The sequence below is a fragment of the Orcinus orca genome, chromosome X (genome assembly GCF_937001465.1).
Source record: "Orcinus orca chromosome X, mOrcOrc1.1, whole genome shotgun sequence".
Taxonomy (NCBI): domain Eukaryota; kingdom Metazoa; phylum Chordata; class Mammalia; order Artiodactyla; family Delphinidae; genus Orcinus; species Orcinus orca.
The window spans coordinates 81,081,650-81,106,257 of record NC_064580.1 but is presented as its reverse complement, the minus strand read 5'-3'; the positions used below and the strand labels follow the sequence as shown (position 1 = coordinate 81,106,257).

General features: G+C 35.6%; 1 protein-coding gene across 1 annotated transcript; it reads left to right on the top strand.

The window, feature by feature from the left end:
* The first annotated feature begins 23,283 nt into the window (after nucleotides 1-23,283).
* On the top strand, nucleotides 23,284-24,351 carry LOC101281772 (cofilin-1-like). Its single transcript, XM_033405538.2, has one exon. The coding sequence runs from the start codon at nucleotides 23,394-23,396 to the stop codon at nucleotides 23,850-23,852; it is 459 nt and encodes a 152-aa protein (XP_033261429.1). The 5' UTR covers nucleotides 23,284-23,393; the 3' UTR covers nucleotides 23,853-24,351.
* Nucleotides 24,352-24,608: the final 257 nt, after the last annotated feature.

Below are 24,608 nucleotides of genomic sequence, written 5' to 3'. Positions count from 1 at the left end.
AATGTAGTTGAAGGGGTACATCATAGATCAACCATTAACTTGTTTGCATGAATTCTGTTTTTAGATTATCTAACAAGGTCTAGAGATATGTTCTCCAACATGAGAACCTCTAGCCACATATGATTTCCTTAAATTCAAATTATTTAAAATTAAGGAAAATAAAAAAATTTAGCCCCTCAGTCATATTAGCCCCACTTCAAGTGCTCAATTGGCAAATGTAGCTAGTAACTACCATACTGGACAGTGCAGATATAAAATGTTTCCATAATTGGAAAAAAGCTCTCTTGAACAGTGCTGGTTTAATGGTAATATTTTGGGAGTAACAGAAAGTTGGAGAGGATCAGAGCCTAAGGATACATCCTGACAACAGCAGACCTGGGTAGGGTTCTGCTGTAAAGGATGCTGAATCCTGGGTTAAAGTAAGGTAGTTTAATGTACTAATCATAATTATACTCTCCTCTGGTCATGATTACATCCTTAACCTAGGCCACCATGTAAAACCTATTTTCCCAAAAGGCCAACTACCCAGAAACATCACTCTATTGCTTAGTATGAACATCTTACATGTACAACTTATGGTGAATCCATAACATCACCTTCATGTTTAAAACATATTGATTAATATCACAAATATGTCAACTTTAAGGGCTCTCAGAGACAAATATTTAAAAACTAATCATTTTTACTCCACTGCAGAGTATACTCTGTGTTGTATAACTATTATGAGGCAAGAACTTAAACTTCTCAATGATTTTCATTAATGAGACATTACTTGTTGAGATGAATTCACAGTAAGTACACTGCAGTCACATTTTGTCCAGTGTTAACTTGAAACTAGGTGATATCTGAGAGCACCACATACATACTTAAATTTAGCATCTATTTTCATGTTGTTTGCTAGACATTAAATTTTATTTCTTGGAAGTACATGCATAGTTAACATTGCTGTCTATATCTATCTATCTATGAGATAATAAGGCTTTATTTACAATGTAAATAGATAATCTAATTACTCCTCTACCTTTAGTTGAAAATCCCTTCTCCTTTGAGGCCTGTAGTGTCCAGCCATATTACTGCTATCATCTTTTGCCCTTCCTTGCCATCTTCACCCACTGATCTATTAGCAATTTTTGAAGATTCTGGTACCTAGAGCACAATCTCTCTCTCCATCCCAAATACTGAAATCATCACTGGTAACTTTAAAGTCCATGTAGATAAGTCATCCTAACATCACATATCTTCACCTCAACTCTAACAGCTTTCATATCTCAGTCATTCATCCATGCCCAGAACTGCTTCAGATTTGAACTCTTAAACTGCAATATGTCACTATTCTAATCCAAATCTGCCATTCTTCCAACTCACTTCCTTTCTTATCTAATCAAGAACTTTAGCTCCTTAACCTGTCCATTTTCTCTCAATGCATCAGCTCTTTTCAGTTTTCAGTTCCTTTGCTATACATACAATATCACATTTCCCATTATTATTCCTCTTGCCATGTTCTATAGTCCTTCTATTGCCCTCACCAATCATGCCCTAAAATCCTCAGTTAGTTCTCTTATCTACTTTTTTCCCATTTACCTCCAGGTTTATGATAACTAATGGAGAAGAACACAACAGTGCATGTAGGCATCACTACAAATCCATACTTGCTCATCTTACCTGTGCTCAGTAATAACTTTTATAATGTCACTAGTCAGCTCCTTATCTTGTTCTCCAGAACAGGTAGTTCAAATTATCACCATTTTAATCTATCCCTCTACATCCTCATTTTAATAGACTATTTCACATCTTATTCCACCAAAAAAACAAAAAAGTCCATCAGCCATGGACTCTTTCATCTTCCTCCCTGCCCCTGACAATCTTATCTGCACATACTCTCATCTTGCCTTCCTTCATTCCAATTTCAGTAAAGAATGTGTCTGCATTAACTTGATAGGGCTGTCATAACAAAGTACCACAAACTGGGTGGTGTAAGCAAAAAAAAAAAATGTTGTCTCAGAGTTCTGGAGGCTAGAAATCCAAAATCAAGGTGTTGGCTGGGTTGGTTCCTTCTGATGGCTCTGAGGGAAGGATCTGTTTCAGGCCTGTCTGCTTGATTTGTATATGGTCATCTTCTCCCTGTATCTGTTCACATTGTCTTCTCTCTATGCATGTCTCTGAAAATCTCCCCCTTTTTTGAGGGCACTGATCATATTGGATAAGGGCCCACTCTAATGACCTTATTTTTACTTGATTACCTCTGTAAAGACCCATTACCCAAATAAGGTAGAATTCCAAGGTACTGGAGGTAGGGGCTTCAACATAAAAATTAGGAGGACACATTTCAACTCATAACAGTGTCCTTTCTCTTATTACAGCATACTGCTTGCATCCACATGTGTTCTGGATTTATTCCACTTTGCCTCTCCAATGATCTCATTCCATCAAGTATTCCTCTCTGTTCCTCGGTCTTCAAACCTCTTCTCTCACTGGCCCCATCATGAAAATCCTCCTTTACCATGTGTTGTTATCTAGCCATCTCTTTCTTTTTCTTTTTACCTTGAATTAAAACCTCTTCAAATAATGGTTTATATACACCCTTAGCATGTGTTCACCTTCATTCCCTTCTCAGCCCACTGGCTTTCATCCTCATTGCTCTACTTAAATTACTCTTGCCAAGGTCATAAGTGACCTTCTATTTGCTAAGTCTAGAGACTTTGCAAACATTATCACAAAATTAATTCCACCTTGTATGTTAAGATTCCTCCATTGGTTTCCACATCACTTCTGGGTTTTCTTCTATCATTATTACTATTCTTTCTCAAGCCTCTTTAGGTTCCTCTTCTTCTACCTGTGTCTTGAATGTTGCTTATCCTTGGAGATCAGGCTTATTGAGATATAATTAGCATATAGAAAAATTTACCTTTTAAAAGAGTGCCTTTTAAAGTGTGCTGTTTTGACAAATGTATACTGTTGTATAATTACCACTAAAATCAAAATATATAACATTTCCTTCACCTCAAAAAGTTCTGTTGTTTCCTTCGCAGTCAGTCTTTTCCTTCTCCATCCCTAGCTTCTGACAACAATTGATCTGATATCTGACCCTATAGTTTTGCCTTTTTTTTCAGGATATTATATAAATGGAATCATACAGAAGGTAACTTTTTGTGTCTGGCTTATTTTACCTAGCATAATACTTTTGAGATTCATCCTTGCTGTTGCCAAGTAGTATTCCATTGTATGTGGATGTATCACAAATTAGTTTATTAATTTACCAGGTGATATACATCTGGGTTGTTTCTTATTCCACAGAGTTTTATTCTTGTCCCTATACTCTTTTCAGTGTATACGTTCACTCTTGATTATTTTATTAGTACTAATGGTGTTAAATATTTTAACCTTTACAGTGCTGATTCCACAAACTCCATAACCAATCCAGATTGATTTCCCTAGCTATAGACACTGTATAGGCACTTCAACTCTTGTCCAAAATTGAATTCATCATCTGTTTTTTACAGTCATCCACCTATCTTACTCTCACCCTTATCTCAGCCTACCACCTACCCAGTTACTCAAAGCAGAAACCTCAGAGTTAACATAGGTTCCTAATGTCAATTAATGATGAAATCCTTAGTTGTGTTTCTCTTTTGGGTTTGATGCAGTTTAGAGATTGAGCCACTCCAACTTTTTAACTGATATTCAAGTGGCAAGAACCTCCATTATTGAGAATACTTCTCAAGAAGTGATCATGAGGGATGTGAGTAAATGACTAGATTGTGTTGCGTCCGATTCAATTGCATGGGGTGAATAGAGACTGTTATTACTTCAATCCTTAATAGTAAACTCGAGGATATAAAATCCCTAGGTTTCAACAGAAGGACTTTAACAGTCCTTCAACAGGACTTTTATCTGATAATATCATCTACCCAAGTTTAGAATATGTTTGAATCTGGCTATAGTCATTAGTGTTGTTTGCCAAATATGTCTGCCTCTCCATCTTTTGCACACAGAGTGGGATTGCACTTCCTTGTCTTCATGCACTTGGGTGGGGCCATGAGATTAGTTTTGGCCAATGATTTTGAGTCAAAGAGATATGTGTCACTTTCATGCCAAAATATTGAATAGTTGATGTGAGATTCCCAGTGCTTTCTTTTTCCCTTTGGTATGGTGACTAACAATGTTATGATGGCTATGCTGTCAGTCTGGGATTTTTAGTGACTATGATGATCAGAGACACCCCTGATCATCTGTACTGAACCTGTAGAATGAGTGAAAAATAAACTTTAGTCGTTTTAAATTAGGTTTGGGAATTGATTTTTGCTGCATGACAATATAGCCTATTCTGATTGATACCAGTTCTTTTTTCCATACTTATTCTCTCTGAGGTCAAGTCATATCAGTTCTGGGGAGAATGCAAAATATTATTGTTATTTAAAAACATTGATGATAGGGTGGTTGGAAAAAGAGAAAGTAGTTAATACATTTTAAAAATATATTGGAGGGCTTCCCTGGTGGCGCAGTGGTTGAGAGTCCGCCTGCCGGTGCAGGGGACACGGGTTCGTGCCCCGGTCCGGGAAGATCCCACATGCCACGGAGCGGCTGAGCCCTTGAGCCATGGCTGCTGAGCCTGCGCGTCTGGAACCTGTGCTCTGCAACGGGAGAGGCCACAACAGTGAGAGGCCCGCGTACCGAAAAAAAAAATATATATATATACATATATATATATATAGGAAAGATCTCATAGAAGGCATATAATAATCATAATAGTGATAATAATGACAGATAATACTGAGTGAAACTTACCATGTGATAGGAGCTGTGCTAAATACTTCACATACATTATGTTATTTTTCACAACTTTATAAGAAATTATTAGTATTATTATCATCATCATCACTTTATAGATTAAAAAACTGAGGCACATACAGTTTAAATGACTTGTACAAAGACACACATAAAGACATTTCAAAAGTTTAAAACTGAAAATCAGGCCCCATGGGTCTAAAATAGGAAGAAAACTTCACAAAGTTTGTAGAAGATTACAGACGTTGCTCTGATTGTATTCTCTAAACAATTTTGTATTCAAAGATTAGACCTTCTGCAGAAAAGATGGAAAATTAAATTCAAAAAGCCTATTCAAGGACATTCAGATTCATTACATAATTACCACTGAAATTGCACAGCACCTCATAAAAAAAGGAGTTTTGCTACTAAGATTTCAAAGAAAGCACAAGTATATGTGCAAATTCAGCATTTTAATGGTGTTCTTTTTAAAAAAAGATTTTTTTTTTTTGGAAAACATTACATCAATGGGACAAGTTCTTATGTCTGTGTTATACCTGGTCTTTAAATGTACAAAATATCACATCCAACCTCTGCTTCCGTAAACATTTTAATATGACCAATATCATTTTTATTCATGTATTTCATAACTTGCTGATATAACAAGGCAAATTCTTTTAAAGTGTAAGCAAATTCATAAAGTGTAGTTATTTCAGAAATGCCATTAACTTATTTCAGACCATTATCATTACAGTTTGAATTTTATACTGTTAATAATAGGGAACCATTGAAAGACAGAGACCTAAATTAAGGCAAAGGTACTTTGGACAGAAAGGAGTAGACATATTTGATATGCATTGGGAGGTAGAATGGATAAGACTTAGGATACAGAACAGGGAAGATTGAATTGAAGGAGGAGGGAAAGATTGGCATGGAGTATGTTCCTACCCACATATGATAAACCTAACAGAACACCATTATGGGGATTTTGAGACAACAAAATAATAGCATAAGAATATCTGGTACATATAGGGACAGATGGTGTATACCTGAAAGGGTTGGGGGCTGATGACATAAGGTAGGAGCAGAGTGCTAAGAGAGAAATGGGAAGCTGTTTCCACAGGTTTTCAGAGGGTCAGCTTTATTGTTAGTTCTCATGTGGAGAAATTTGCTTGTCAGCAGATAGGTTTTACTACACAGAGGTAGCACAATTCATCTTTAAACAGGAGGTTCCTCTTAATTTCTTGTCCCTGTCAGTTATTAAATAGCCCATTCACACTGATTGTCCTTCCTAGTCTAACATTTCTCTAGATTCTCTGTCAGTCTCAGTTGCATGGCTTCCTGGTTAGACATCTTTATGTCTACCATCTATCCGATTACCCAGTTTCACTCACATACCTCTACTCTCTGCTCCCTTCCCTTTTTTGTTGCTGTGATGAAACAAGCTAGTTGGATTAATTCATACTGGTCATGACCCAAATATTGCCTGGACTGCTGAAATCTGAAAATAAGTTTCATATTTATGCTATAAAATAAAATGTGTATTCCAAACACAGCAGGTTACATTTTTTACATTTTCTCCCCAAAAGAAGGCTTTTTAATGCCTTCCTTGTAATGCGAGTGCTTTTTTTCTCTGCTGTAAAATTCCTTCTCCTCACTTTCCTAAAGAACTCCTGCTCACCTCTCAATAGCCAATTCCATTGTCACCTCTTCCTTGAAACCTGTTTTGGCTTTCGCTAGGCAGAATGATTAGTTCTTAATCTGTGCTTATAACATCCTGTGCAGTTATCTAAATAATTTATAATCCAGAAAACTGCCTGGTACATGCCCAATTAAACTATCTCCCTCCCTCTCTCTCTCTCTCTCTCTCTCTCTTTCTCTCTCTCTCTCTCTCTCTCTCTTTCTCTCTCTCTCTCTCTCTCTTTCTCTCTCTCTCTCTCTCTCTCTCTCTCTCTCTCGCTCATCACACACACACACACACACACACACACACACACACACACAATTATGTGCCCAATTCAACGGTGCACAGCACAGAAAGAAAAAAAATAACTTCTATAATTCATTCAGCTTAGTCAGGAATCCAGCCTCGCTTTATTGTCATTTATTCATCTGAGATATATAAATTTTGAGGCACTGGGAACCTCATTCTTAGCCAGATTTTCTCCATCTTCTCTCTCCACCTTCTGAACCTGGCCCATATTAGTATGTGTTAAACTTCATTTCATGCATGTGTATTTATGGTACAGTCAAAATTAATAGACATTCATCTTCATATGCCAGTTCTACAAATCTATTGGTTTACATATCCATGCAAAATTCACAAGACACTCTCTTAACACATAACTTAATTCATTTGCCATATCGTGTTTTATTATTTGCCTACATCAGAAAGCCTATGTCGCTAAATAACTTACTCTGTGAAATTAGAATACATTTTTCTTTAACTGTCTGTTTGCCTCTGTCCTCTCCTCAAAATAATATTCAGCATCTGCTCTATCCTCTGGGTAAATCAACAGGCAAACTGACAAAACAAGACAAAAGTTAAATAGTGATGAAAGTGATGTTCTTAGTGTTTTCATATAGAAAGACACATTGTTATGGAAACTGTTTTTCTTTGTTTCTCTTCATAACAAAAATCATTTCAACAATATGGGATATTGTATGTCTTGGCAACATGAGGAAAAGGGCAGGTGTGTGTTTTTGAAAGTCAGATATTGAAAGGAGAAAAATGTGTTAGCATACTCCTCTGACTAGTTAGCTGTCCCATTTGGCATGAGTGTGTTATGCTAAACAGTTTCATAATGTTATTTGGTAAAATTATGTAAGAGAAATATCTAGCTTGAAGAGCATTAGGATTTATATTGCTTAATGGAAGGCTTCTTTTTTAAATGTATTAGGATAGAACTTAGAGAAGACAACTTAGAAATAAAGAACTTAGAAGTGATTATGTAATATAGTATGTGTGTAACTTTGTCTGGCATACCACACTATGGGTCAGTTCATTCACCACCAAATATCTGAAAGAAAACTGAAAACAAAAATAATTCATCTAGATTTTGATGTCAGGTAGGAAACACTTGCTATTTTTAAGGCACACATGATTTTCAATATTGCTTTCCAACTTACAGTCCTTGTTCCCTATGACAGAGAGCAATTAACATTGTCACTAGTAGCTTTTCCTCTCTGGGAGCCACTCCCCGCTGCTGTAAGATTCAACATGTTCTCCAACTCTGTCTAGCCTTCTTTTCCTGGGAGAGTTAGATTTCTAGATATAAATTATAGGGTAAAGAAAGTCCCTACAGTGCACTCTGCACATTGAAGAACAAAGTTCCCATTGTAAAGCCTTAAGTTCAATGATACATTCCTGTAGAGACCAAATGTTTTTGAAGGTAAAAAAGACAATTCTCTAATTCCACATGAAATAAGCGTTTCAAAAAGGGGTGAAGCTCTTTCAGGTATCAGAGTGTCAGAGAAAATGTGGAGTCAACAGAGGAAAGGTGGAGTCAAACGAATGGTCTTGGCACTCTGAGAATAAAAATGTATCAGATCAGTATCAATCATTTGGAGAACCTTCTCCATAATAGAGTATTCAGGGCTACTAGACCACCTTTGCTTGACACTGTCTGAGCCATGGAACCAGAATTCTATGTCTCATTTGCCTGACCTTATTCTCAGCCTACCTTGGCCATTTCCCTCCAACCATCAACAACTTCTGAATTAACTCAGCTATCTCAATCAGTGCCCTTCCTGACTAGCCAGCTCAAGGTTTAAGGTAGTGAGGCTCTCTATCTGATCTGCCCTTGAATTATTCTTTGCTGATTTCTAGACTCCTGTTTTCAACTACTTCTATCCTGAGATCCCTGAACTGGGAAACCAATCCCTAGGCTGTTACCACATGGCCCATCATTTCAGCAGCAAGCCACCATATTCTGTCTCTCATACCTTGATCTAAATAAAACAAAGAGACAACAAACAACAATACCAACAAAATCATTGATGCTAATACATTGGATAATTTGCACCTAAAAGGAATTTTCCTGTGCTAAACTTTTTTTTTTTTTTTTTTTTGTTTGTTTGTTTTTTTTTGCGGTACGCGGGCCTCTCACTGTTGTGGCCTCTCCCGCCGCGGAGCACAGGCTCCGGACGCGCAGGCCCAGCGGCCATGACTCACGGTCCCACCCGCTCCGCGGCATGTGGGATCCTCCCGGACCCGGGCACGAACCCGTGTCCCCTGCATCGGCAGGCGGACTCTCAACCACTGCGCCACCAGGGAAGCCCTTTTTTTTTTTTGTTTGTTTTTTGTTTTTTGTTTTTTGTTTACCTGTGCTAAACTTCTGAATTACATTTTCTGTTATTGATACCTGAAGAAGATTCTAACAACATTCTGCACACATGTATTACTTTTGGGTTTTGAATAATCAAAAGATACCTTTTGTGACTGGACATTACCTTTCTATTAAAGAAAACACTAAAAGTTGAAGTAGAGTGGTAGACAAACAGAGGCTTTACTTCTGCAACACTACGTGGTGCCCTTTCAAGTGTGTAAATATTTTTGTCAGCAGTGTCTTGAAACAAATATGGTCATGTACTTTCACAGTGCTATAGTTTTGGCCACACAAGCATACCTTAATTGTGCCTTTTTAAAAAGATATAATTCACATAACATAAAATACCATTGTAAATTGTAGGATTCAGTGGTTTAGTATATTAAAAATGTATAGCTATCACCACCATCTAATTACAGAACATTTTCCACATCCAAAAAAGAAATATCTTGCCCATTATCAGTGACTCCCTTCCCTATCTTCCCCCTTCCAAGCCCACGAAAACCACTAGTCTACTTTCTATCCATATGGATTTGTCTTTTTCAAATATTTCATATAAAAATATTCATACAATATGTGACATTTTGAGTCCAGTTTCTTTCACTTGAAATAATGTTTTCAAGGTTCATTCATGCTATAGCACATGTCAATACTTTTTTTCCCTTTTTATGGCAGAATAATATACCATTGTGTAGATATACCACATTTGTTTATCTAGTCATCATTGGATGGACATTTAGATTGTTTCCGTGTTTTGGCAGTTTTCAATAATGCTTCTATGAACATTCACGTACAAGTATGTGTGAACACATTTTTAATTCTCTTGGGTATATATATATATATATATATATATATATATATATATATATATATATATATATATACTGGGGAGCTGGGTCACATGATATGTTTGTGTTTAACTTTTAGAGGAATTGCTGAACATTATTACATAGTGGCTGAAACATTTCACAATGACACCAGAAATGTATGAGGATTCCAACTTCTTCATATCCTTGCCAAAACTTGTTTTCAGTTTTTAAAATTGTAGCCATCCTACTGGGCATGAAGTGATATCTCGTTCTAGTTTTGATTTACATATCCCTGATGACTAGTGATGAGAATCTTTTCCTGTGCTTATTGTCCATTTGTATAAATTCTTTGGAGAAATGTCTATTAAATCATTTGCCCCCTTTATAATTTAATTGTCTTTTTATTGTTGAGTTGTAAGAGTTCTTTATTCATTCTGGATGGTAGTCCCTTATCAGATATATAATTTTCACATTTTTTCTCCCATTCTATGGGTCATCTTTTCAATTTTTTCAAAGTGTATTTGGATGCATAAAAGTTTTTAATTTTGATTCAGTCTAATTTATCAATCTTTTTGTTTTTTTGCTTATGCTCTAGGTGTCATATCTTAGAAAGCATTGCCTAATACAGGGTAAAGAAGATTTACTGCTTTATTTCCCCACAAGTTTTATAGTTTTACCTCTTACATTTATGCCTATGATCCATTTTGAGTTGATTTTTATGTATCGTGTGAAGAGAGCAAAGTCATACTTTTCCATGTGAATATCCAATTATTCCAATAACATTTGTTGGAAAGACTAAATCTTTCCCCATTGAATGGTCTTGGCACCCTTTTTGAAAATCAGTTAACCCAGATAAATGAACTTATTTCTGAACTTGTAATTATATTCCATTGATCTGTATGCCTCTCCTTATGCCAGTACCACACTGTCTTGATTGCTGTAGCTTTGTAGTAAGTTTCAAAATTGGGAAATATGAGTCCTCCACGTTTGCTGTCCTTTTTCAAGATTTTTTTTTTTGTTATAGTGGATCACTTGCATTTCCGTATGAACTTAAGTATCAATTTGTTAATTTTTGAAAAATAGCAATTGGAATTTAGATAGAGATTACATTGACTCTGTAGACCAATTTGGGGAACATTGCCAGCTTAATATTAAGTCTTCCAAACCAGGAACACAGATTATCTTTATATTAACTTAGGTTTTCTCTAATTTATTTCAATAATGTTTTGTAGTTTTCTTCTTCTATGACTCTCATATCACATATTTTGGTTTTCTTAGTGAGGTCTCATAAGTCTCTTAAACTTTCTTCACTCTTTTTCATTCTTTGTTTTCTTTTTGTTCCTATTATTGGATAATTTCCAATGACCTATCTTTGAGTTCACTGATCCTTTCTTTTGCTTGATCTAGTTTACTGTTGAGCCCCTCTAGTGAATTTGTCAGTTCAGTTATTGTATTCTTTAGCTCCAAGATTTCTGTTTATTACTTTTGAAATACTTTCTGTCACTTTGTTGAAATTCTCACTTTGTTCCTGCATGTGCTCCTGATTTTGTTGAGCATCTTTATGATGGTTATTTTGAATTCTATGTGAGGTAAATCATGTATCTCCATTTCATTAGGGTTGGGTTCTAGAGAATTATCTTGTCCGTTTGTTTAGAACGTATTTCCAGTAGCCCCTGTAGTGAGGGGCTACTACAAATACCTTCATACTACTTCAAACTTCTGTATTTGTTCTCAGTGGTGCTTAGGTATCTAGAGTATGCTCAGTTTCATCAGCAGTCTGAGACAGGTGAAACAGAACCAGTGCCTTTGGCAGCCCCCAGTAATTTGGAACATTGGATATGCAGTCCAACTCTTTCTCTCCCCAAAGAGAAGCTGGGAGCTAGGTGTTTCCTCTCGATCATATGGTACTGTGCCAAGGATAGGGATTATGGTAAGAGTATATTTTCCTACTGGCTTTGATGTGACTAGTTTCATGCTTGCCCAGGGTGTAGAAACTTCTCAACTAGGTTCTGGACTTCTCACAAAAGGAATTTGTTCATTTATTGTTGTTTCAGTGTGCCTATGAGGGAAAGTGGGGTCTAGTGTTTCTACCATTTTGACATCACCCACCATTTATTCTTTTTTAATGTAGACATTTACAGCTATACATTTCCCTGGAAGCATAGTTCTCTCTGATTCCCATTTGTTTTAGTATGTTATGATTTCATATTTATACTTCTCTAAGTTCTTTTTTTTCTAATTTTACATGTAATTTATTTTACCCATTTGTTATTTAGGAATGTGTTGTTACATTTCCACATATTTATGAATTTCCAAAATTTCCTTCTGTTATTGATTTCTAATTGCATTCTGTTCTGGTTGAAGAACATACTTCGTGTGATTCCAATCTTTTAAAATTTATTGTGACTTTTTTATGACCTGACATATGGTCTACCCATATGTTACATAGTAAACTGCTCCATGAACAATTAAGAATACTGTGTATTCTGCTGTTTGTGGGTAGAGAGTTCTATAGATGTCTGTTAGGGCTAGGTTGGTTGATTTATAGTGTTCAAATCTTATATTTCCTTGTTGATCTTCTGATTATTTTTTCTATCCATTATTGAAAGTACATTATTGATGTGCCCAACAATTATTGTTAAACTTCATTTATGTTAGTTTTTACTTCATGTATTTTGGGGCTCTATAGTTAGGTTCACGCATGTTTAGAATTGTGTGTTTTTTTGGCCTTTTTTTGATTATAAAATGTCCCTTTTGTTTCTAATAACAAATTTTGTCTTAAATTCTACTTTAAACTAATTTTTATTAGAGTATAGTTGATTTACAATGTTGTGTTAATTTCTGCTGTACAGCAAAGTGAATCAGTTATACATATACATATATCCACTCTTTTTTAGATTCTTTTCCCTTATAGGTCATTACAGAGTATTGAGTAGAGTTCCCTGTGCTATACAGTAGGTCCTTATTAGTTATCTATTCTGTATATAGTAGTGTGTATATGTCAACCCCAATCTCCCAATTCATCCCACTCCCCCTTTCCCCCTTGATAACCATAAGTTTGTTTTCTACATCTGTGACTCTATTTCTGTTTTGCAAATAAGTTCATTTGTACCATTTTTTAAGATTCCACATATAAGTGATATCATATGATATTTGTCTTTGTCTGACTTACTTCACTCAGTATGACAATCTGTAGGTCCATCCATGTCAGTACAAATGGCGTTATTTTGTTCTTTCTTTATGGCTGAGTAATATTCTATTGTATATATCTACCACATCTTGATATTTGTATAGCCACTCCACCTCTATTTCGGGTACTGTTATCAAAACATATATTTTTCCATCCATTGTTAACAGGGTGCAGAGGTGGTATGACTGCTTGGATTGTGGGAACACTGGTGGTACCAAATGTGCAGGGAAGCTGGTGGCCACGGGCACAAGAAATATGGCCCTAGTGAGGGCCTCTTCTGGCACCCAGTGTAAGGCACATGAGGGCCAGCACTGGCTGGGGTTTTTCTGGCACCCAACAGCAGGCACGTGAGGGCCAGCCCTGAGAGGGTTTCTTTTATTGTCATTGGTAGGCAAGAGAGAGGTTACAATAGTGGCTCCTCCCCCTGCATGTGACTCAGCAGCAGCACCCTGCCTCCATCGCAGTCCAGTCTTCCTCCACAGGCACTCCCTGCTGCTGATTTCCTCCCTCCCATCCCCCCAGTCTATCTCCCCACAGCCAACAGCAGCCCCCACTCTGGACCTGTTCTTCAATCCCCACGCACTAGCTCCCAGCCCCCTTGCACATCTGTGAACACACGTCGCAGTCCAGGGCACGTAGGGCTGTTGTACAGACCAACTGTGTATTTCTCACTCTGTCCCATCTGCCACAGATCAGCCGTTTCACCCTCTTCCAACAGCCTCAAATGCTTCCCTTCTGTCCCAAACGATTTCCCTGTCAGAGCGGGGTTTCCCCGAATTTGGGAATCTCTCCTCTGCTTCAGCTCCCCTGCCCCGGGGTGCAGGTCCCATCCCTCTTCCTCTCCTCCTCCTTTTCCCTTCTTTTTTTTCCGTCCTACCCAGTTATGCAGGGATCTTTATAGTCCTTTCTGGTGTCCAATCTTTTGCTAGTTTTCAGCCAGTGTTCTGTGAGAATTGTTGCATCTATAGATGTATTCCTGATACATCCATGGAGAGATAAACTGCACATCCACCTACTCGGCTATCTTAAATCCTCTCTCTTTCCATCTTGATTTAATTCACTAATACTGTGTATTAAGTCTTCCAAGTATTCATATTTAATTTCACCTTCTTTGTTAAATATTTTCCATTAGAAAGCTAAACAAATAAACTATTTCATTAGTAGTGGACTTTCACATTTTCTTCATAGAGTCACTGCCATTTATTATATACTAGTGTTTGAAATGAATGTAGGTAGTAGTTTCTCAGACTTAATTTTAGAATTTCAATTTACAGTTGTTTATAATGCAGGAGTTATGCATTAAAAATAGTGACTGTATAAACAACTTTTAAAATTTATTATTTTACTCTCTAGATCAATAATTCCTTCCAGATTTCAAATAAAGTGAAATGTAAAAAGATTTGAGATTAGCATCTATATTTTTAATTTCTTGGGATGAATTTTGCTCTTCTACTATCTTTCTCATATTCTGAAGATGATTAGTCTGGATGATATTAAGATTTTAGGGCCAAAATAAAGTGGTCCAAAAATTTTGTGTAGGTTATTTATATAATAAACCATGCAGCTTGCTTGGCACAAGAATAAAAACAAAGCAAGTAACTGTATTCCTATTGCTCTCAAAATAAATGTTTTTATTTGCTTATTTATTTATTTTGCTCTTCTTTCCACTTTTCTTAATATTATGGATTTATACCCAAGAGGCTACACATTTTGAAGAAGTTTCAGTTTATAATTTTATTAATTAATATTTTACCCAGTGAGTTTAACTAGAAAATATTACATGCGATTTAAGTAGAAAGACAGTAGTACAGTTGTAAATTATGTTTTTTTGAGAAGTTAAGATCATATATTTAATTTACAGAAGATTGGAGCTGGTAATATAGAATGGATTTGCCACAAATGGAATTAATTAATGGTGTAGTGAGAATGGAATAATCTGGTTGTGCAGTCATGAATCTCTTTTTAGACAAAGATACATTTGAAAAGCAGATGCTTTTATTTGTGTATGTATGGACAAATTTGTATTCTCAATAGGATATAAATTTCATTCATTTTATTTTTTAAGAAGTTCTAACATAACATTAGTATAGATAAAAACAATATTTTCCAGTCATTGGTTATGTAAGTGTTATCTTCATTCATATTTTCCATTTACTTCCCTATATTTAGTATTGTTTATCCATTAAAAATTGACTCAATTTTAAAGCCATGTATTTAGGCTATTTATATTCTTTCTAATATATTTAATTTTTAAAACATATATGTTTATTACAAAAATGTTTGCCTATGTATGTCCTACAATACTCTCACGTATTACCAGTGTTAATGGACCACTTAGTCCTTTAAATGGAGACACTGTTAGCAGTCAACTACTCTCCCTCCATCTTGGTTAAGTTCACAAGTCCTGTGCTATCTGTTGAGAAACATCAAGTAAAATACTCTGTAGAGGGAACTAGGGTGTAATCATTTTATAATCTTAGAGCTGGAAAGGTTTTTTGAGATCAATGAGACCAGTGATTTTTTAAAGTTTGTTTGTTAAAGTTGTAAAGCTTGTTCATCAAATCTTCTACAAACCTCAGTATATAAAAGCAATAACACCTGAGTTGTTTGAGCTGAAACTGGTTATTTATTGAGTAGCTACAATGTGTTAGGTACTATGCTCAACATTTTACAAATGTCATCCCATTTAATCGTACAAGTTCCCAATGAGGCAGGCACTATTATTTGAAGAAACTGAAGTTTTGAGTGAGTACTGTGCCTCAGTTCAATGCCAGTCATTTTCTTATTTGCTCCACTGTATTGCATTTTATTACACACTGATATTAGTACCTAAGAGAGTGCATAAACGACTTTACTATCTGAATCACAACCAAAGGAAAGCTAAGAAAATATTCTTCCATGATTTGCAGGAAGATGAGCCCACTTGGACCTGAATATTTTCCACTTAGGAGAGCCTAGAATTGATGAGGGAAATCAGTCTAGGCAAAACCTTGGAGCCAGCTGGCAATACTACTGCTTATGAAACCAAAGCCATAGTTGCCAGTTTCTATGTATTAATGCACCCAGCTGGCTTTTTCTGCAAGTCGTAACTTCTTTGAGTCGTGAATGCCTTAAGGAGATCAACGATGTCAGTTCTGATATACCCATGTAACAGGTCAGGTAGAGAATTGGACTGAGCATTTGTCAATGTTGATTTTCTGTCCTGCCACCTTTTGTCTCTTGAGATTTCAGAATAATATCACCATTTGAATAGTTTGAGGAAAAACCTTTCACAACTTGATCTTTGTTCCCCTTCAGTATGACACAAAGTGGTGTTGAGAAAAAAGAAGCCACAGAATACATTCATTCAAATAGACACCCCTTTCTACACACAGCAAGGAGTATAGTCAAGCACAGTCATACATGCAAGATGATGTGAAGAGTAGTCTAGGAGCCTCTCAGCCCTAAATGAATGTCCCCATCCAAATGCCATTATGACTTAAATTCCACCATTAGAGATTTATTCCTTTGAAACTTTTCATTTTATATTTCTTTGAATATGTCAGTGAATCTGATAATAATCAATGAAATGCTTTATTAACTTTTCTCCTTATATTTATACAGGTTAAAAGAGGCAAACTCTATATAGAAAGGGAAGGCTAGGTATACCAAATACAAACTGCTTTTATTAAAATTTTAGGTATAGCTGATTCTATATCTTAAACTATTTGATTCATTTCTCCCATGTTCATAACAATTTTTTCTACTCTATCCATCGTTTTTTTTGCCCAACTAAAATTGAAGTGACTAGATCTTCCTTTCCAGCTCTTAAAAGAATTTTAAAAATCAAGATGAACACAATATTAGAACTATTCTAATTTGCTAAGTTCAGTTGTTTTCTTGACAAAATATTTTACTCTTTCAAAAAGCATCAAGTGAACCAGTATTTACGTAAAACAAAACAACTAAAAAAATTGAAATATGACCAAATCAAATTTTCATTAAATAGAACCAATTCACACACTAGTATATTTTCCTAAATTCAGAGCATTTATGAAATTTAATGTCCTGAGCATAAACAGTTCAATGATTAAAAATACTTCTCAGTTGTCTTTTCCCTCTTCATCCAATTTAATGATTAAGATTTTCTTAAGGATGCTTTTAATGGTCAACTTCAGAATAATTGTTTGGATCCATTATGTCAGTGATACAATTTGATTATGACAAAACCCACAAACTTTTGAAAAATTATCTATACAAAGGCCAAAATTTAAGATCTTTAACTAATGTAGTTTTAAAGGATTATTCTCTGATTAAAGTATATTCTTAGAAAAAAAGATGATTTAAAAATTTAACTTCTCCCAGTCTTTCTAAAAAAAGAAATATATAAAAATAAAAATTTAACTTCTTTTATGAAGAGGAAAACAAATTTTTTCATGCATGGAGATTTTGTGCATGATTCAGCTCATTCAAAATTTATTTACTTGCCATACAATGATAAAATAAGCAAAAATTTGGACAGAAATAATAGTCATACATTCAAGGTTTAGTGGAATGTCTGAATTTATCAGTCTTCTCAGTGACCTAGGATCAACATCTATAAAGGTATTTTTTAATTCCATTAAGTGATTATTAATAAATATTTCTGTTAATGTGGAAAATGGAAATTCTACATAGACCGGCTTTCTATGTTCTATCATTTGACCTGGTTTAATTGTTTTAGATATATTAGTGCATTACCCATCCCACTTCCTTTATTAGCATATCTTTATAACTACTATGAAATGTTATTTAAAAATGATCAAAGTTGAACAGTAGTTTTGCCTGCAGCTTGAAAGATTTATTTAACAAAGGGTTATTTAACAAAGGGGGATTATGTAGATTTCAAGTGATTATCAAAATATGAGTCAGCTTCATTTTACCTTCAAGAAGAAAAACAAAAAATAATAAAGGAATAAAAGAATCAGAGAATTGGTCAATATAGCAACTGTTGTGATAAAAAAAATTAGAGATAGAAAAGTGGGTCAAAGTTTTCAGATATTATTTATAGATTTCTAAAAACAGCAGGAAGTAGTGCTTAAAACCAACAAAAACTCAAATAACGCTCTCTTTTAGCTCACCATAAAAACAGTATTACAAATAATCTCTTATAAATAAGATACATAGCTAAAATAATATTACTCAAAACTATAATTTTCCTATAAATAGCCCTATAAACCATACTTAGGATATTATGCCATTTAATCACTTACACTCAGGAGGAAGCTAATATAATCACCTAGGACGCCCCCCCCCAAAAAAAATCTTAGCTGACAATTTCTTTGTCTTCAGTGTTATATAGTGAATTGTATATCTAAATGGCAATACTGACCTTAAACCTCTGGTTACAAAATTCTGAGTAACCTTTGACATAGGCGTGAGTTTTTCACTGATGCTCAAAAGGGAAAAAAATGCCAGAGAAACATTTTAAAATGTAATTGTGCTAATTTAGCTGTTTATGAATGGCAAAGCTATATGTTTCTAATAATTACCATGGAAAACAAATGTATATAATTTATTAGAGCATAACATAATGTTAAAGGTTAATGAGATTTATTATTTTGTAAAATATGTAAAATTAAAGAGAATAAAAAGTTAGTTAAAATTAATGCTATTTACCAGTACATACCAGATGCCACTTGTTAACCCTGAAGTGGTTTGGTGATTTGTAGATCAGTTGTCTAAAAATAGACTGGCTCTCTGGATAACTGACATTTTGGAGATTCATTTTAGTTTTTGATCTTCTGTGATTAAGATGGTGAGAAATATCTGATTTCATCCTAATAATGTTGAGTCAGGGTGCCACACTGGCAAGCCAATGGATTACAGAGGATAGAGACCTCATAGGAAAAAAATGCGGGTTTGAAATGAAAGTTCAAAGTGATGCAGAAGTTTCACCTTTTAATATTCACCTTAAGTGAGGATCTCAGCTACCTTGGAAAAAATAGGACTTATAGACAATACTGGAGTATTGTCTAGTATACTAGGAATTTTTACCATGTATAGTTCCTTTTGTCATCTCTACAAGATTTATAGAACTCTTTAAAAGTGCTTACAGTGAAACATAAGAGTTTTAAAACAAAACTTGTTTTATGGTGGTCAGTCTTCATTAATGTTCAATGTGTGTTTTCTGTTTGTTGGTTGCAGTGTTTTACGTAAGTGCGATAAATCAAGCTTATTTTGTTTTTCAAATCTAGTATATTTTTTTCCAATTCTTTAAAGAGAACTGTATTGACTCACTATGTTGGTGGAATTGGCAATATTTCCTTGCAACTGTATTAATTTTTGCTTCATAAAATGTGAGGCTCTGCTATTGGGCAACAGAAGGGTAACACAATGTGCCACCCTAAAATATGCCACTTTGGCATGTGGAGCTGAAGGCAGTCAAGACCCAGTAGACTCAAGAAGAGCTTTTTACCTCCCATTTAACATCCCAGAACCTATTAGTGTATAGGGAAAATTAAAAATACTTATTCTTTTCTTAATTTACATACTATTGTTTTTCAGTATTTTAGTTTTCCTTTGCTCCAGTGACTTATTGGAGGTGTCCCTTAATTCCAACAACAAAAACTACATTTTACTCAGAATCTAGAAATTTTGTGGCAGAGTAGCTTGTCCTGGGCCATACTATACAAAAAAAAGGTATTGAGAAAACAGGAGTTAGGAGTTAGTAATTCAAGTCATTTTATTGACAAATACATTTTTAAATAAATAAGTTCAAAGTAGTTTTCTTGAAAATAAATGACCTTTGTATTCAAAGTAAATGCAGATCAGAAAACATAGAAAAAGAAGTCATATGACCTTATTGATTTCTCTTTACTTATTTAGTTTTCCTTTAAAACAAGTGTAATAGATCTGGTAAGTTATGGACTGATATCCACAGTAATTGCTAGAAATTAATTAATAGAGACTTACTTGACATTTGGATGTGAGGAGAGATTTTTTTTCCTAAATGTGGCTTTTACATATTTTGGCATTTGACGTATGATTCATATTTCACTTATGCAAACATTAAATCTATCATTAGGGATGAATAAGTTATGTGACATTAAATAAGGATTGCCTTCTAATTTCTATACCTATTCCTAAATTCCTTCACCTGACAATTCTTTGCTCAAGTAAATTGATACGTAAGGAAAATAATTAAGAAGTTTTCATTTTACTTAAGTTCTAAAAAATGATTTCTTCAGTCTTCTTCAGTATTGTGTCACTATGTCACAACTTAAGCATGAGTATACTAATATTGAAATTAATTGCATTTTAACACAAGTAACCTTCATGTTCTTTATGTCTAATTTCTTAGCTTTAAAATAAATTGGTTTACTGAGTAATGATTGACCTCAACATACTGATTTTTGCCATATCCCCAATTTTGCTTTTTAAAAGTCAAATCCTTCTTTGGTGAGATTTAATTGCTTTATATTTAGTTTGTAGGTGGGAAAACAATATAGTTGATATGCACAAAGGGATATTGCTTCCTTGAATATTCATTCATACTTATGTATGTGCAGAGGTGGATGACATTCTGTCGAAATAGGTAATCATGAGTATCATTAGGTAAGAAGATGAGATATTCACTGACGTGTCTCCTCTTTAAGTCCAGGAATAAGAAAAACCAAGGCCTTTGGGAAATATCTAAGATTAGGTTTATATCCTAAAAGCAATAAGGAGCTATTGATGGGTTTTAAACATAAGGCTGATGTGGTAATATTTATGTTTTATAATATTATTGGCTTAGACTTCTGGTTTCTGGTCCAGCGTGTAAGGGGTTTGGATGTCAGTTCTCTCATTCACACAGCAAGAAAAACCCTGAACACACTGAAAATCAGCAACTCTTCTTAGATCCATCAGAAAGCTGAGGTCTCAGGGCAAATGCAGCCCCCAAAATTGAAGAAATAGTGGAAAAAGAGAATCACAATTTATCAGAGTAGAAGCTCAGAAGCAGAAAACTCCATGGGAACTGGTGCCAGGGTAGGAAAACCTAATCTGTAACTGATGAATTGCTGGAGGCTCAGTATGGACTACTTTGAAAGTTCAAAACTGCAGGGAAGTGCAGTCTTAGGGGAGCCCCCATACTTTTCATGACTGTTTGAACATCAGAGGAAAATCCCTTTGTGCCTCCATCAGGGAGAGGGGAAATACAGCCATTTTAAGATATGCCCAGAGCATTCAGTTCTTCTTAATAAGGCCCACCCTCAATAGAAACCTAGGTCAGAGCCTAACCTACCTGAGTTTTACCAGGGCCTTAACAATCTGGCGGAAGGGAAATACCCAACTCCAATACTTTCTAGCCTTCCTGTCACTCCTAAGGGGGCAGGGGCAAACAAAACTGAGATATACGTGGAAAGTCATAGGCTAGGGCCAAAGACTCATTAGAAGGCTGAGACCTAGTCATAGGAATATAGAACACCTCACCTCCCCCACACCTCATCAGCACATCAATAGGTATCCTATATAATAACAGAAGAATACAACTGAAAAAAAAGGTGCATCTCAGGCAATATTTAAGAAGTCTCTAGGGAAACCCCAGAACAACAGGGAAGACAAAAACAAGGACACCAGTGGAAATTTTAGTCTCTGATACCTATTGAAATCCTTGGTGTATATACAAAGGTCTTGAAGAGATATTTGTACACCTATGTTGATAGCACTATTATTCATAATAAGGAAAAGGCGGAAGCAACCTAAGTGTCCATTGTTGGATGAATGGATAAACAGAATGTGATATATACATACAATAGAATATTATTCAGCCTTAAAAATGAAGGAAATTCTGATACATGTTGCATCATGGACAAACCTTGAGGACATTATAGTAAGTGAACTAGGCCAGCCACAAAAAGACAAATACTGTATGATTTCACTTATATCCACCTATATGAAATATCTAGAGTAGTCAAATTCACAGAAACATAAAGTAGAAAGGTGGTTGCCAGGGTCTGGGGACAGGATGGAATGAGGAATCGTATTTTAATGGGTATAGAGTTTCAGTTTTGCAAGATGAAAAGTTCTAGAGAGTGATTGCACAACAATGTGAATATAGTTAACACTACTGAATTAAACACTTAAAATCATTAAATTCATTAATTTTATGTTACACATATTTTATCACAATTAAAAAGTCATTTTAATTGACATGAATGTCTATGTAGAAAACTGCAAAGAATTGACTCAAAATAATTTCACTGAACTTATAAATGACTAGCAAATTTGAAGGATACAAGATTAATATATAAAAGTCAATTGCTTTCTTATATACCAACAGTTAGCAATTTGAATTAGAAATTAAAAGCATAGTACAATTTATCTTTGACCCCCCCAAAATGAAATCCTTAGTTATAAATCTAACAAAATATGTATAATGAGGAAAACTACAAAACTCTGATGAAAGAAATCAGATGATTCTAAATGAATGAGAGATATTCCATATGCATAGATAGGAAGAGTTCATGTTAACAAGATCTCTGTTCTTCTCACCTTGATTTATAGATTTAATGAAGTCTCAATCCAAATCCCAGCCAGCCATTTTGTGTATTTTGACAAACTGATCCTAAAGTTTATATGGAAAGCAAAAAACCTGGAATAACCAACATAATATTTAAGAAGAACAAAGTTGGAGTACTGACACTAATCGACTTCAAGGCTTATCATAATGCTACGATAATGAAAATGTTTGAAACTGGTGAAAGAATAGACAAATGGATCAATGGAATGGAATAGAGAGCCCAGAAATAGAACCACATAAATATAGTCAGCTGATCTTTGACAAAGAAGAAAAGGCAATTTAATGGAGAAAGTATAGTCTTTTCAATAATTTCTGATGGAACAACTGGACATCCACATGGAAAGGAAGGAAGGAAGGAAGACAGAAAGTAGGTTAATTAATTAATTTAGACAGACTTTACATCATTCACAAAAATTAACTCAAAATGAATCTGAAAATTAAATGTAAAATGCAAAGGTATAAACCTCCTGGAAAATAACATAGGAGAAACTCTAGGTGACCTAGGGTTTAGTGATGACTTCTTAGATACAACACCAAAAACATGGTCCATAACAAAATTTGATAATTTTTAATTGAGTATAGTTGATTTACAATATTAGTTTCAGGTGTAAAACATAGCAATTAAATTAACAGATTATAGTCCATTTAAAGTTATTATGATAAGTTGGATCCTGGCAGCAGCTGCAGCAGCTCTTGTCTTTTCTGGCTCTCCTTGCTCTCTCCTTTTTGCTTCTGGAAACATAGCCTCCAGTGTGGCTGTCTCTGAAGGGGTCATCAAAATGTTCAATGACATGAAGATGTGTAAATTGTCAACACCAGAGGAGGTGAAGAAGGACAAGAAGGTGGTGTTCTTCTGCCTGAGCGAGGACAAGAAGAACATCATCCTGGAGGAGGGCAAGGAGATCCTGGTAGGTGATGTGGGCCAGACTGTAGACGACCCCTATGCCACCTTTGTCAAGATGCTGCTGGACAAAGCCTGCCACTACGTCCTCTATGAGGCAATCTATGAGACCAAGGAGAGCAAGAAGGAGGACCTGGTATTCATCTTCTGGACCCCTGAATGTGCACCCTTTAAGAGCAAAATGATGTATGACAGCTCCAAGGGTGCCATTAAGAAGAAGATGACAGAGATCAAGATGAATTACAGGGAAACTTGTAAGGAGGTCAAGGACCCCTGCACCCTGGCAGAGAAGCAGGGGAGCAGCGCTGTCCTCTCCCTGGAGGGCAAGCCTTTGTGAGCTCCCTCCAGCCCCCTACCTGGAGCATCTGGCAGCCCCAGACCTGACTGTGGGGGTTGCAGGCTGCCCCCTTCCTGCCAGACCTGAGGGGCTGGGGGGATCCCAGCAGGAGGAGGGCAGTCCCTTCACCCCAGTTGCCAAACAGCAACCCCACCTCCTGGATCTTCCTCCTTCTCCCTCCATCCCTGACAGTTCTGGCCTTCCCAAACAGCTTTTGATCTTCTGATTCCTCTTGGGTTGAAACAGATCAAGTGCTCCCCAGGGACCCCTATTTGGGGGGGCTGTATTTTTTTGACAACAACCCAACTTCCCACCTGTTCCTCCCCTTTCCCACGCTGCTAACGTCTAACCACAATAGTGACTCTGTGCTTGTCTGTTTAGTTCTGTGTATAAATGGAATGTTGTGGAGATGGCCCCTCCCTGCACCACTTGGTTCCCCTTCCCTTTTTCCCCTGGTCACAGCCACTCATGGAAGCAGGACCAGTAAGGGACCTTCAATTAAAAACACACACATACACACACAACAATAAAAATAAATCAATAAATAAAGTTATTATGTAATATTGACTATATTCCCTGTGACGTACAATATATACTTGTAGCTTACTTATTTTATACATAGTAGTTTGTACATCTTGCCCCTCCCTCCTTCCCTCTCCCCCTGGTAGGCACTAGTTTGTTTTCTATATCTGTGAGTCTGTTTCTGTTTTGTCATATTCATTTGTTTTATTTTTTAGACTCCATATATAAGTGATA